General features: G+C 39.4%; 1 protein-coding gene across 1 annotated transcript in view; it reads left to right on the plus strand.

Moving 5' to 3' along the window:
- The window catches only part of pitpnc1a (phosphatidylinositol transfer protein cytoplasmic 1a), a 176,252-nt gene extending 162,903 nt beyond the window's left edge, over positions 1-13,349 (plus strand). The window contains exons 7-9 of the mRNA XM_061974311.2: positions 386-541; positions 4,226-4,289; positions 11,925-13,349. Of these exons, the coding sequence (XP_061830295.1) occupies positions 386-541; positions 4,226-4,289; positions 11,925-12,238 (534 nt within the window). The 3' untranslated portion in view covers positions 12,239-13,349. The remainder of the gene's footprint in view (positions 1-385; positions 542-4,225; positions 4,290-11,924) is intronic.
- Positions 13,350-15,601: the final 2,252 nt, after the last annotated feature.

Consider the following 15,601-nt stretch of genomic DNA (forward strand, 5'->3'; position numbering starts at 1 on the left):
ATAAATAATCTGGATTCAAATTTTGGCGCCACTACAATTTACCATTATCAATTTTATTTCAATTCAACTTTACAGTTTCATTTTTTTCAAGCGATGTCATCCGGTCCAACTTACCTGTTGACAGCTGATGTAGCAAGCGCCACACGATCGCTTTTTCGAAGGGTGGTGGAGCGTCTGCCTCAGTCCCAACATGAGTGCCTGAGACAAATGAGCACAACAATATAATTTGTCCGCAGGGAACGCTGATTAATGCGCCTAACGTTCTTAATAAGTGCCCTCCTGTTGCACAGACTGCAGGTGCTCATGTGTACGTGCCTTGTAAACAGACGCAGCTGTCGTGCGGTGACGGTCTCACCTGATGATACGTTGTCTCACGGGCATGTAGGACTTGCGCTACTTTAAGTCGAGGAAGACCAACCGAGGCCTCCTGGAGGAAGGATGGATCAACACCCAAGACCCCATCATGTGCTCCTACAAGCTGGTCAGCGTCAAGTTTGAAGTGTGGGGCCTGCAGACACGAGTGGAACAGTTTGTACACAAGGTCAGCATTTAAAAAATGAAAAAAAGGCAAAATAAAACACTTTTCTCTTGCAGATTTCGCTCCAGGGGCCGGTTAATCTTCGCTTCCATGTGATAAACGGCCAGATGGCAAAGTCAGATGTTGTATTATCAGTCTGCAAAAAAAATGGTCACATGGTACACATCTCTTTGTGCAGTCCCTCTGAGTTGCTACACAGCTAAAATATGTCCTAAATGCATTCCTTTAACAGCATGTGTCCCTGTACTCTCCTTGCCTAAGGCACACACACAGGCACACACACAAGCACACACACCCACACACACACACGCACACATTCTTGTATGTAATACCTTCTCGAGACCTCCAAAAAATGCTTACCTCTTTAGGACCACCCTTTCTAGATATATAAAGATTTGTATTTACAACATTAATAATATATACATACTATGCAAATATGAAAAAAGCTTGTTGTGAAAAATGAGTTGGAATTTCACAAGAAAAAGGTCACAATTTCACAAGAAAAACATAGAATTTTGACATTATAATAAAAGTCGTAATTTTACTGAACGCAAGTCAAAACTTCACAAGAAAAACTGAACATTTGTGCAATATTATGATAAAAGTTGGAATTTTACTCGGTAACAGTCGCAATTTTACAAGAAAAGCTTAAAATTTTGGCAATTATATGAAAAGAGTCGTAATTTTACTCAACAAAAGTCACAATTTTATAAGAAAACTTTAATATTTTGGCAATATTATAATAATAATCGGAATTTTACTTGGCAAATTATGACAAAAGTCATCATTTTACTCAAAAGATTTCACTATTTTACAAGAACGAGAAAAAAATTGGCAATATTGTGATAAGTCAAAATTGTATATGACAAATGTCACCATTTTGCATTAAAAAGTAATAATTTTACGAGAAAATATTGCAATATTACAGAAACAGAGAATATGAGAAATTGTTCCCAATTTTATAAGAAAAACTGAACATTTGTGCAATATTATGATAAAAGTTGGAATTTTACTCAATAACAGTCGCAATTTTACAAAAAAAGCTTAAACTTTTTGGAATTTTTTGAAAAGATTCGTAATTTTACTCCACAAAAGTCACAATTTTATAAGAAAACTAACATTTTGGCATTATTATAATAATAATCAGAATTTTACTTGGCAAAATTATGACAAAAGTCATCATTTTACTCAAAAGATTTCACTATTTTACAAGAACGGAAAAAAAAAATTGGCAATATTGTGATAAAAGTCAAAATTGTATATGACAAATGTCACCATTTTGCATTAAAAAGTAATAATTTTACATAAAGTAATAATTTTACATAAAGTAATTTAAGAGAAAATATTGCAAACAGAAAGAATATGAGAAATTGTTCCCAATTTTACAAGAAAAACTGAACATTTATGCAATATTATGATAAAAGTTGGAATTGTACTCAATAACAGTCGCAATTTTACAAGAAAAGCTTAAAATTTTGGCAATGATATGAAAAGAGTCGTAATTTTACTCGACAAAAGTCACAATTTTATAAGAAAACTTTTAACATTTTGGCAATATTATAATAATAATCGGAATTTTACTTGGCAAAATTATGACAAAAGTCTTAATTTTACTAAAAAAATTTCACTATTTTACAAGAACGAATAAAAATTGGCAATATTGTGATAAAAGTCCAAATTTTATGACAAATGTCACCATTTTGCATTAAAAAGTAATAATTTTACATAAAGTAATAATTTTACGAGAAAATATTGCAATACAGAAACAGAGAATATGAGAAATTGTTCCCAATTTTATAAGAAAAACTGAACATTTGTGCAATATTATGATAAAAGTTGGAATTGTACTCAAAAACTGTCGCAATTTTACAAGAAAAGCTTAAAATGTTGGTAATTATTTGAAAAGAGTCGTAATTTTACTCGACAAAAGTCACAATTTTATAAGAAAACTTAACATTTTGGCATTATAATAATAATGGGAATTATACTTGGCAAAATTATGACAAAAGTCTTAATTTTACTCAAAAAATGTCACTATTTTACAAGAACGAAAAAGAAATTGGCAATATTGTGATAAGTCAAAATTTTATGACAAATGTCACCATTTTGCATTAAAAAGTAATAATTTTACATAAAGTAATAATTTTACATAAAGTAATTTAAGAGAAAATATTGCAATATTACAGAAACAGAAAGAATATGAGAAATTGTTCCCAATTTTATAAGAAAAACTGAACATTTGTGCAATATTATGATAAAAGTTGGTATTGTACTCAACAGTCGCAATTTTACAAGAAAAGCTTAAAATTTTGGCATATGATATAAAAAGAGTCGTAATTTTACTCGACAAAAGTCACAATTTTATAAGAAAACTTTAACATTTTGGCAATATTATAATAATCGGAATTTTACTTGGCAAAATTATGACAAAAGTCATAATTTTACTCAAAAGGTTTCACTATTTTACAAGAACGAAAAAAAATTGGCAATATTGTGATAAAAGTCAAAATTTTATATGACAAATGTCACCATTTTGCATTAAAAAGTAATCATTTTACATAAAGTAATAATTTCTGCAATATTACAGAAACAGAGAATATGAGAAATTGTTCCCAATTTTATAAGAAAAACTGAACATTTGTGCAATATTATGATAAAAGTTGGAATTTTACTCAGTAACAGTCGCAATTTTACAAAAAAAGCTTAACATTTTTGGAATTTTTTGAAAAGAGTCGTAATTTTACTCGACAAGTCACAATTTTATTAGAAAACTAACATTTTGGCATTAATATAATAATAATTGGAATTTTACTTGGCAAAATTATGACAAAAGTCATAATTTTACTCAAAAAATTTCACTATTTTACAAGAACGAAAAAAAATTGGCAATATTGTGATAAAAGCCAAAATTTTATATGACAAATGTCACCATTTTGCATAAAAAAAAGTAATAATTTTACATAAAAAAGTAATAATTTTGCGAGAAAATATTGCAATTATTACAGAAACAGAAAGAATATGAGAAATTGTTCCCAATTTTATAAGAAAAAAGTTGACACATTGTAAGAAAAAGACTGCTTTTAGTTATTTTTGTTTGTAATTGGTTCTTAATCTTAATTATTTACTTCAAGTTATTACAGTATGATTCTATATACATATTTATTCATTTTGGCCAAAGGGGGTGCATTTCAATTTCTTACACACACTTGTTAGTACATATGTTGGCCAGAGGGGGAGCACTTAAAATTTTTACACACACTTGTTATTTCATATGTTGACCAGAGGTGGCGCACTTCAAATTTTTACACACACTTGTTATTTCATATGTTGACCAGAGGGGGAGCACTTTTAAAAGCGACACACAGTCAATTTTGAAAAATCCCTCCTTTTTGGGACCACCCTCATTTTGATAGATGTCACCACCAGGATTGGAAATGAGACATTCTCTATTAGATGCAATGGTTTTCTGTATTGGGACCATGATTTATGTCATCACTTGTTCACACCTCCTCATATTGAAGCTACTTTTCCTTGTTGATGTTGCAAGAAGGGTAGAAATACAAGAACACACACACACACACACACACACAATACTTCTTAAATCTTCTCTCCCTGGAGTTAATGGAAACAATAAGGATAACCGGTTAAAAGGCATTTTTGACTTGTTTTCTTGGCCTTACTTTTCAGGTAATCCGAGATGTCCTTCTGTTGGGACACAAGCAGGCATTTGCCTGGGTGGATGAGTGGGTAGGTAAGTGTTTGTCGGAGTTCTCTGAACCATTATAGTAAAAGACCGAGCTTGTTGTCAATGAATATTAAAAGGAGCCATATGTAAGACTTTCACGTCAAGTCATCATTAAATAGCCCTGATATGTCAACAGGCATGAATAAATCATGTTATTTTCCAATACCTCTATAACTGAAAACAGTAGTTCAGTTGGGATATGCTCATTCCAAAATTAGATTTACAGCCCCGAAATCTTGTTATTGTTTTCATTTCGATGTCCCGCCCTCCACTGTTTGACCAATTAGAAAGTCTGACTGTGTTACATCCAGGTTGCCAGTTACACACCACCCTCTTTGTCTGGCTACTGCCACTGGTAAAGTTACTAAACATGTCAAGACCTTAGTCCATCTAAAAGGCGTCATTACGATGCTCAACTTATTCATGACAAAGCCAGGAACAAACTGTTTTAGGGATGCCTTTAGAAGATTGAGACGATTGAAGGCGGAGAAGATTTTTCAATCTGACGCCAAATTTGCTAATTTCCTCCTTGATAGGTAAGTCAGGCATTTACGTTTTCTTATTACTTGTAATAAATGGAAATGGACATTTGGTATGTAAACTACATTGTCCAATACAGTCTATAATCTTGTCTAATAAAGCTAGTATGTTCGTGCAATGAATGCTTAGTGTGATGGTGCTTAGGTCCTAGTGTAATGCTTAGCATGCTAGCCAGGTCAATGACACATCGACATATAGGCTAACGGGGTAAATATATGCCCGTTAGCCTGTATATCGATGTGTAATCCAGCTGATAGGAAATATATTTTGCCCTATGTGGATATGGGTAGTGTCAGTGCCTATTTCGTTCCCAATATGCTGAGAAAATGGGTTCCAACATTAGCACGGCTGTCACCATGGCAATGTGAAACGTATGGAGACAGCCAAACCACATTATAAAATAATTCCTCATTCGTATTTGCATATTGTAGACTACATGTACCAAGTTATATGGCAATCTGAAACGTTTGAAACAGTAGCCTATAGGCATACCTTGCTAAAATGTGTACATTAGGCTCAGGCCCGGCCCTAATCAATCTGGCGCCCTAGGCAAGATTTTAGGTGGCGCCCCCCCACATCGGCAGTGAAGTGTATATACTCACAAGAACCCGAATAGCTTTGTCTTTGACCTTTTTTTTTTACTTACAACTATACCTAATATATAAAGGGGTGGAAAAGTGACTATTACCTGCAGGGCAAACATTAGCTAACCAGAAGGCAATAATGTAAACAAAAAACACCTGCTTAAAAGATCTAATACAAATGTCCCTGAGGAATGTAAGGTGGGAGTACTGTAATTACCTAACGTTACATTATTATTTTCCATAACAATTTAGCCCCCTCCACAATATTAACCCGACGTTAAAACAGAACTAGCTATTTATTGATTAGCAATTGCCGAATCATGTAACATTAGCTTAATGCTAAAAAGCCAGGTTACTATCACATTCTGTAACAGACAAATAATTTCATGTAGGCTAACGTTACCTACCTGCTACCTCTGTCTTTTTCTCGTTTCTCCTCTTCTTTTCTCTTTTTTCTTCCCTGGGCACCTGACAGTTTTGGCCGTTTTGACATCTTGTGTTGATTTTTTGATGTGGTGACGTCCAAAAAGAGTCATGATACGGGAAGGGAGGGGGCGCACCGTGCGGGGGGAGGTGGGGGGGCGTAATGTTGTAACAAATAATATTTATATTAAATAGGCTTTACTTTGCATTTTAATTAATGTGAGATTATTTTTTGTATTTAGAAATAATAGTAACAACTTTTTTTTTTTTTTTTCTCCAACATTTGTGGCACTGGCATGGCGCCCCCTGATGGACGGCGCCCTTAGCATTTGCCTATACGGCCTATGCCACGGGCCGGCCCTGATTAGGCTGCTAAGCATGCTCTACTTATTTCACTAGTATAACCATTGCTAGCGTTGGTTGTAGTTGGTTTTAGTTTTTGTTTTCTGACAGTACTGACCAGAGGTGGGTAGTAACGCGCTACATTTACTCCGTTACATCTACTTGAGTAACTTTTGGGATAAATTGTACTTCTAAGAGTAGTTTTAATGCAACATACTTTTACTTTTACTTAAGTATATTTATAGAGAAGGAACGCTACTTTTACTCCGCTTCTTTTATCTACATTCAGCTCGCTACTCGCTACTCATTTTTATCGATCTGTTAATGCACGCTTTGTTTGTTTTGGTCCGTCAGATAGACCTTCAAAGTGCCTGCCTTACTGGTGACGTTTCACTTCGTTCCACCAATCAGATGCAGTCACTGGTGACGTTGGACCAATCAAACAGAGCCAGGTGGTCACATGACCTGACTTAAACAAGTTGAAAAACTTATTGGGGTGTTACCATTTAGTGGTCAATTGTACGGAATATGTACTGTACTGTGCAATCTAATAATAAAAGTTCCAATCAATCAATCAAAAGTGTGAAGGAAAAAATATACTTTTTTATTTCAACCGTACATCCCGTCAAAAGCCTAAAGACTGATCGCACATGAGGACGTTCCTGTCTTCACAATAAAAGTGCCGCTCCATCGCGCCTGCGCTTTCAAAATAAGAGTCTCCGAAAGCCAGCGCAAACAAGCTAGCAAGCTACGGAGTTTGACGCCAATATATTTATTGTAAAGTGTATAAAAACGAATATGGAAGCTGGACAAATAAGATGCCAAAAACCCACCACTTTCATGTGGTATTAGACAGAAAGGAGGAACTTTTCTTCTCCTCCATTTGAAAACGTGGACGTTATCATCACTACTGTCTGATTACAATCAACGCAAGTCATCAGTATCAGGTAATACACCAACTTATATTCTAGTCTTCATGAAAGAAAGGAATCTATATGTGTTAAACATGCATGTATATTCATTAAAACACCTTTAACATGTAAACAAAAACAGCAAAATAAATACATATAAATGATATACTGTATATATATCAATGTATATGTATGTGTATATATATATATAATATATATATATATATATATATATATGAGTGTGTATGTTAACTCATCAGTTACTCAGTACTTGAGTAGTTTTTTCACAACATACTTTTTACTTTTACTCAAGTAAATATTTGGGTGACTACTCCTTACTTTTACTTGAGTAATAAATCTCTAAAGTAACAGTACTCTTACTTGAGTACAATTTCTGGCTACTCTACCCACCTCTGGTACTGACAATAACCATATAGGCCTATGATTGCCATTTGTTGTGTGTTGCACGCAGACATGACGTACTTCTTCCTGAAAATAGCCTAATTTCTGTGTAAAATGTGTTGGTTAGAGATCTGTTATTGACAAAACGCTCGTCTATTCAGCTATTATGGTCCCAGCACCTCAACCCCTAGTAAGAGGCAGTGGAAGTTTGAAGTTCCTTGGAGTAGCCCAGTCGATCGAGTTGGATTCGGCTGCGTATCTGGCAACCTCAGTCAGGGAGAAAGGGAGGGGACTACAGAATTTTGACTGTGATCGCAGTACCATTTCTGGCCACATTATTACATATTAGGGGTGGAACGGTACACAAAAATGTCGGTTCGGTACGTACCTCGGTTTAGAGGTCACGGTTCGGTTAATTTTCGGTACAGTAAGAAAAGAACAAAATATACATTTTTGGGTTATTTATTTACCAAATTTGCAAAATCTTCCACCAAAAATATTTTTCTTAGTGGGATATTTGATGTGAAGTAATGAGAACCTTGGATAGGTCAATAATTCATAACAACATTGATTTTGATTCAATATTATGTTTTGAGCAATGACAGTTTGAAAAAAAAAAAAAAAACAGCTTTGTTTTATTAGTCAACATTGCAACTTTTTCTAAACTACATTTAACACTTTTGTTATGTTTTTGTTTATTTTAATAGTATTTTTAGAATGTGCCGTGGGCCTTTAAAACATTAGCTGTGGGCCACAAATGGCCTCCGGGGCACACTTTTGACACTCCTGCTATAGATAATAAAAAATTAAATGTGATAAATCTATGAATAAAAAGCAGAGCCTGGCGAAACATGCACGTTTATCATAACTCTCTCTCTCTCTCTCTGTCTCTGCCCCTCCCTCACCAATGCTGCTGCGCACACAATTTGTTTTGTTTTTAACCCCTTCTTAACCCTGACCGTACATTGAAAATCAGTGACGTGCGGTGAGGTTGATGGCTGGTGAGGCACTGACTTCATCACAGTCAGATTTACAAACATATGAACCCTAAAGAGTATCTTATTCACCATTTGATGGCAGCAGTTAACGGGTTATGTTTAAAAGCTCATACCAGCATTCTTCCCTGCTTGGCACTCAGCATCAAGGGTTGGAATTGGGGGTTAAATCACCAAAAATGATTCCCAGGCGCGGCGCCGCTGCTGCCCACTGCTCCCCACTGCTCCCCTCACCTCCCAGGGGGTGAACAAGGGGATGGGTCAAATGCAGACGACAAATGTCATTACACCTAGTGTGTGTGTGACAATCATTGCTACTTTAACTTAACTTTAACTTTACACATACAAACTGTAGCACACAAAAAAGCACATTTAATTAAAAAAACGTTACTATGGTCTTACCTTTACTTACAAATTAAGTCCATGCGCCGCAACTAAAGCCCTCACTTAAACTTTCCACGTGCAAGATTGAATCTATTTAAAAAAGTGTAACCGAGGGTTTATAAATGTCGCCTATACTGTATGAAACTACAAAATAACAAACACGGAGGCTCCAGTTTACACGAGGACCACTTTATTTACCTTCTTTCAAAAACCTCCGCAACGTGACATCACTTCCGCTCTTAGCGCCTTCAAAATAAGAGCTCAAGGCATATACTGTATAACAGCGCATAACAGGAACTTAACATCACAAAGAGGAAAGCCCATGAAAATAGGTTACAAAAGTTATTTAATAAGAAGCCAAAAAGTGCAAAAACAATAATGTTCGTGTTGGAGGAGTTGTGAATTAGGTACACTTGCAGTCTGCAGGTGTATCTAATGTTGTGTCCCTGCAGTCATTCACAACTCCTCCAACACCAACATTATTGTTTTTGCACTTTTTGGCTTCTTATGAAATAATTTTTTTAAATAGATTCAATCTTGCACGTTTAAGTGTGGGCTTTAGTTGATATAACAATTCTACGGCGGGGGTGCAGGAGGCGGGGCTACTGGAGCCTCAGCCAGTGCGTCTTTTGCAGCCGTTTTATGATCGCTCAGCACAAGAAATACTTTACACACATACAGTTGTTGCCAAAATACACTGTACATTATATACCTCAGCTAACTAAACTACTAATGGAAATGTATAATATAGTTCATATAGCAATACAGTCTCACTGCACAGCAGGCCAGCAGTTAGCCGAGTCATTGCGCAATCCATGTTGCGGCACTGAGTGACGTGCCTCAACTGGCTGCTGTTCACCGCACCGTCTCTTCTCAGTATTTGAACGGCAAATGTGAAAATTCAGCGATTTTGAATAAAAATAATCTAAAACTGGTGAAGTTAAATGGAAAATAACTTTATAGTATAATCACTGGATACATATAACAATTTAATTTTTTTTTTTTCTTTACATTTTTTTTCTTTCCATGATGGCAGGTGAGGCCCCGCCTCACCTGCCTCTAGTGACTACACGTCACTGTTGAAAATACATGGAACCCTAACTCAAAATGCCGGACATTTGAGGCTATTAAGAAACTCCACCCTGACAGCTCCGCAAAAGAGGATATGTCCGGTGAAAAGAGGACGTATGGTCAGTCTATCGTAACCCGTTAGCTGCTAGCGTGCCATGTGTTGTGCCTCGGTGTGCATTGTTTACACAACGTGCGTTACGCTACTTAATATGTCCGTGTGGAAACTTGTTCGGTACACCTCCGAACCGAACCCCCGTACCGAAACAGTTCAATACAAATTAGGGATGTCCCGATCCGATATTTGGATCGGATTGGCCGCCGATATTTGCCAAAAAATGCGTATCGGCAAGGCATGGGAAAATGCCGATCCAGATCCCGTTTAAAAAAAAACTCCGGTCCGTGTTTTCCAACGCACAGATTCAAATAATACATTCCACTTTTCTGCTGCTCCCTATTTCCGTTCCGCATTTTCCAGCACACCTTCAACACATCCACAGGTCTATGGATTCTCACGCAGTTGCTTTTAGCTGCTGGCATTACACGACAGGCTCTTCCCACTCCTTCTTCTGTCTCCTTCTCACAGACAGCAAGCGCAACTTCTTACACACGTCACATACTGTCACGTCATACATCACATACGTATACGTCCTCTCCCAGCAGAGAGGTAGCAGCATGGCTAACGTTAGCTGTGATGCTAGCGCAGCCGCTAAGGTGCGCGCCTGCTCAAACGTCCTCTGCGCACGGCAAATCTATGCCACGCACAAAATCAAATAAAAAAATAAGCGCATAACAATTTTCGACACACGGACACGACAGAGAAAACAGTTTTCGTCATCATTGTTCAAATATTGTAACGTCTGTCGAGACGCTTATCTCCGTTCGGTGCCACACGTCCACACCATCAAAATGCAGAGGCAAAAATTTCCACATCAACACCGTATGAAAAAATGTGTGATTTTTTTAGTTGTGATTTCCTTCTCTGCATGAAAGTTTAAAAGTAGCATATATTAATGCAGTATGAAGAAGAATGTTTTAATGTAGACATGCAAGCCTTGAAAGAACATTTTGAAAATCAAGACTACATTTCCTGCAAATGGGTGCATTTCTACCCTATATTTTAACTTTGGATTTATTCTCATATAAAACTCTTTTGGCTGTCTTTTTGACACTTACATCAGGCGCCCCCCTCCACATCCCGGATTATAAATAATTCAATGTGATTATCTTGTGTGATGACTGTATTATGATGATAGTATATATCTGATAGTATATATCTGTATCATGAATCAATTTAAGTGGACCCCGACTTAAACAAGTTGAAAAACTTATTGGGGTGTTACCATTTAGTGGTCAATTGTACGGAATATGTACTTCACTGTGCAACCTACTAATAAAAGTCTCAATCAATCAAAACACATAGAATCATCATACTGCTGTGATTATATGCATCAAGTGTTCATTCAAGGCTAAGGCAAAATATCGAGATATATATCGTGTATCGCAATATGGCCTTAAAATATCGCAATATTAAAAAAAGGCCATATCGCCCAGCCCTAGTTCAATGATGCCATTTCTGTTTGTCATGTATAATTTTGTCTATTTTGTGTTTATCCTTGAATAAACAGGTCAGTTTCTTGTTACCAACCATTGTGTATTATTCAAACTCCCCTAATTCAGCTGGCTAGTTGTTATCAAGAGTACTAAAACCCTTTTCAACATGATTCTGACAACTAAGTAGGCTAAATAACTTTAAACTTTAATACATGCTCGGATAGGCCAGTATCGGTATCGGTCAGTATCGGTATCGGATCGGAAGTGCAAAAACAATATCGGTATCGGATCGGAAGTGCAAAAACCTGGATCGGGACATCCCTAATACAAATACACGTACCGTTACACCCCTATTACATATGGCTCCTTCAAGTATGATTTTGCACAGAAAATGTCAAGCGCTGTCTTCATTATCTCTATATTGTCGCTTCCCGCCAGACATGACAATGGAGGAGGTCCGAGAGTACGAGCGTGCCACCCAAGAAGCCACAAACCTCAAGATCGGCACCTTCCCTCCAGCCATCGCCATTACAGACACCCCACTGTCATCCAGCGCCCGCAGTGGCCCAAACAGCGCCCCGTCCACCCCTCTCTCCACCGAAGCCCCCGAGTTCCTGTCGGTGCCAAAGGACCGTCCCAGGAAGAAGTCCGCCCCAGAGACCTTGACCCTGCCGGATCCGCAGGGCCGCCGGGATTCCATTTTCAAACTTCCCAGCTTCTTCTCATGGAACGCCAGTCCTCAGCCCGAATGAGAGCGCGTGAGACGACCGTCCCAAATGTGTAAACCGCACTCTCCTCTTAATAAAGCGGAGGATGCCTGCCTGCCCAGCACATCCTATAATGCCCCATCAGCCAGCCAGCTGAAGGAGACTTGACAGAATCACCGGCTGGTGTTACAGCAGAGCCTGCAGACAGGCGAGGCTGACGTCCTGCAGTTCCTTCAAAATGGATGGAGACTCCACACTGGTCCTTAAAAAGTCCAGTAAAGTCAGCCAGTGAGCACCACTTAGCCTAATTATGTGTACAATACATTCCTTTAAATAAGCTCAGGGTGTTGGACGCTCAGTTATTTTGTGATTTTAAACACATGATGCACATTTTGTGTTGTTTTTGCTTCATGTGTGTGTAGTTGGGCCTGCAACTGTAACATTTGACCTCTGTGGTTGCCACGCTGGGCTGTAAGGTGACTTTGTATAGCTGTAAATAGCATTTCTATATCTTACTGTGAATACACTCTTGAAGAAAATCATAAGACCGAGTGGGAAATGACAATTACATTTTGGGCTGGTGGACTGTAACAGGCTTGTAAATAATATAGTAAATAAGAAGAATCAGGAGACGGTACAGGAGTTGGCAATATTATGAAAACCGCATTTCAACTCATTCACCTGCTCATCAAAAGCTTAAAGAGGAACTGCTAAGGGTGTAACGGTACACAAAAATTTCGGTTCGGTACGTACCTCGGTTTAGAGGTCACGGTTCGGTTCATTTTCGGTACAGTAAGAAAACAACAAAATATACATTTTCTGGTTATTTATTTACCAAATTTGTAAACAATGGCTTTATCCTTTTAACGTTGGGAACACTATAATAATTCTGCCCATCCATCCATCCATCCATCCATCCATCTTCTTCCGCTTATCCGAGGTCGGGTCGCGGGGGCAGCAGCTTAAGCAGGGAAGCCCAGACTTCCCTCTCCCCAGCCACTTCGTCCAGCTCCTCCCGGGGGATCCCGAGGCGTTCCCAGGCCAGCCGGGAGAGATAGTCTTCCCAGCGTGTCCTGGGTCTTCCCCGTGGCCTCCTACCGGTTGGACGTGCCCGAAACACCTTCCTAGGGAGGCGTTCGGGTGGCATCCTGACCAGATGCCCGAACCACCTCATCTGGCTCCTCTCGATGTGGAGGAGCAGCGGCTTTACTTTAAGCTCCCCCCGGATGACAGAGCTTCTCACCCTATCTCTAAGGGAGAGCCCCGCCACTCGGCGGAGGAAACTCATTTCGGCCGCTTGTACCCGTGATCTTGTCCTTTCGGTCATGACCCAAAGCTCATGACCATAGGTGAGGATGGGAACGTAGATCGACCGGTAAATCGAGAGCTTTGCCTTCCGGCTCAGCTCCTTCTTCACCACAACGGATCGATACAGCGTCCGCATTACTGAAGACGCCGCACCGATCCGCCTGTCGATCTCACGATCCACTCTTCCCCCACTCGTGAACAAGACTCCGAGGTACTTGAACTCCTCCACTTGGGGCAAGATCTCCTCCCCAACCCGGAGATGGCACTCCACCCTTTTCCGGGAGAGAACCATGGACTCAGACTTGGAGGTGCTGATTCCCATCCCAGTCGCTTCACACTCGGCTGCGAACCGATCCAGTGAGAGCTGAAGATCTTGGCCGGAGGAAGCCATCAGGACCACTTCATCTGCAAATAGCAGTGACATAATCCTGCAGCCACCAAACCAGATCCCCTCAACGCCTTGACTGCGCCTAGAAATTCTGTCCATAAAGGTTATGAACAGAATCGGTGACAAAGGGCAGCCTTGGCGGAGTCCAACCCTCACTGGAAACGTGTCCGACTTACTGCCGGCAATGCGGACCAAGCTCTGACACTGATCATACAGGGAGCGAACTGCCACAATAAGACAGTCCGATACCCCATACTCTCTGAGCACTCCCCACAGGACTTCCCGAGGGACACGGTCGAATGCCTTCTCCAAGTCCACAAAACACATGTAGACTGGTTGGGCAAACTCCCATGCACCCTCAAGGACCCTGCCGAGAGTATAGAGCTGGTCCACAGTTCCACGACCAGGACGAAAACCACACTGTTCCTCCTGAATCCGAGGTTCGACTATCCGGCGTAGCCTCCTCTCCAGTACACCTGAATAGACCTTACCGGGAAGGCTGAGGAGTGTGATCCCACGATAGTTGGAACACACCCTCCGGTTCCCCTTCTTAAAGAGAGGAACCACCACCCCGGTCTGCCAATCCAGAGGTACCGCCCCCGATGTCCACGCGATGTTGCAGAGTCTTGTCAACCAAGACAGCCCCACAACATCCAGAGCCTTAATTCTGCCCAAAAATAGAAATAGCTCTGTGTGTGTTCCAATTCAATTATTTAGTGTCTCTGGATCTAGCTCAGATAATACAGTTCTTGGAGAAAGGTTTTGGAGAGTAGAGCAGTACAGTCCATGTGCTGCGGTTAAGGGTGAAAATGTGTAGAGGGTTGGCTCGAGAGCCTCCTACCAGCCCAGACAGAACAGGTGGCGGGGTTCCTGGCTGGAATCTCCCAAGAACGATCCTTGGACTAGATGCTTTTTTTTCCTTAGCTCGCCATCATAAAGAGAAGCCTGGCCTGTGTAAGAACCAGGACCATCCTTATAAATCAATGTGTACACAAATCAAATATCTTCATTAAAAGGGGAACATTATCACAATTTCAGAAGGGTTAAAACCATTAAAAATCAGTTCCCAGTGGCTTATTTTATTTTTCGAAGTTTTTTTCAAAATTTTACCCATCACGCAATATCCCTAAAAAAAGCTTCAAAGTGCCTGATTTTAACCATCGTTATATACACCCGTACATTTTCCTGTGACGTCACACAGTGATGCCAATACAAACAAACATGGCGCATAGAACAGCAAGCTATAGCGACATTAGCTCGGATTCAGACTCGGATTTCAGCGGCTTAAGCGATTCAACAGATTACGCATGTATTGAAACGGATGGTTGTAGTGTGGAGGCAGGTAGCGAAAACCAAATTGAAGAAGAAACTGAAGCTATTGAGCCATATCGGTTTGAACCGTATGCAAGCGAAACCAACGAAAACGACACGACAGCCAGCGACACGGGAGAAAGCGAGGACGAATTCGGCGATCGCCTTCTAACCAACGATTGGTATGTGTTTGTTTGGCATTAAAGGAAACTAACAACTATGAACTAGGTTTACAGCATATGAAATACATTTGGCAACAACACGCACTTTTGAGAGTGCAGACAGTCCAGTTTTCATCAATTAATATATTCTGTAGACATACCCTCATCCGCTCTCTTTTCCTGAAAGCTGATCTGTCCAGTCCAGTTGGAAATGCATCTGCTTTGAGTGTCGCAGGATAT

Source organism: Nerophis lumbriciformis, linkage group LG22 (assembly GCF_033978685.3).
Source record: "Nerophis lumbriciformis linkage group LG22, RoL_Nlum_v2.1, whole genome shotgun sequence".
Classification (NCBI taxonomy): Eukaryota; Metazoa; Chordata; class Actinopteri; order Syngnathiformes; family Syngnathidae; genus Nerophis; species Nerophis lumbriciformis.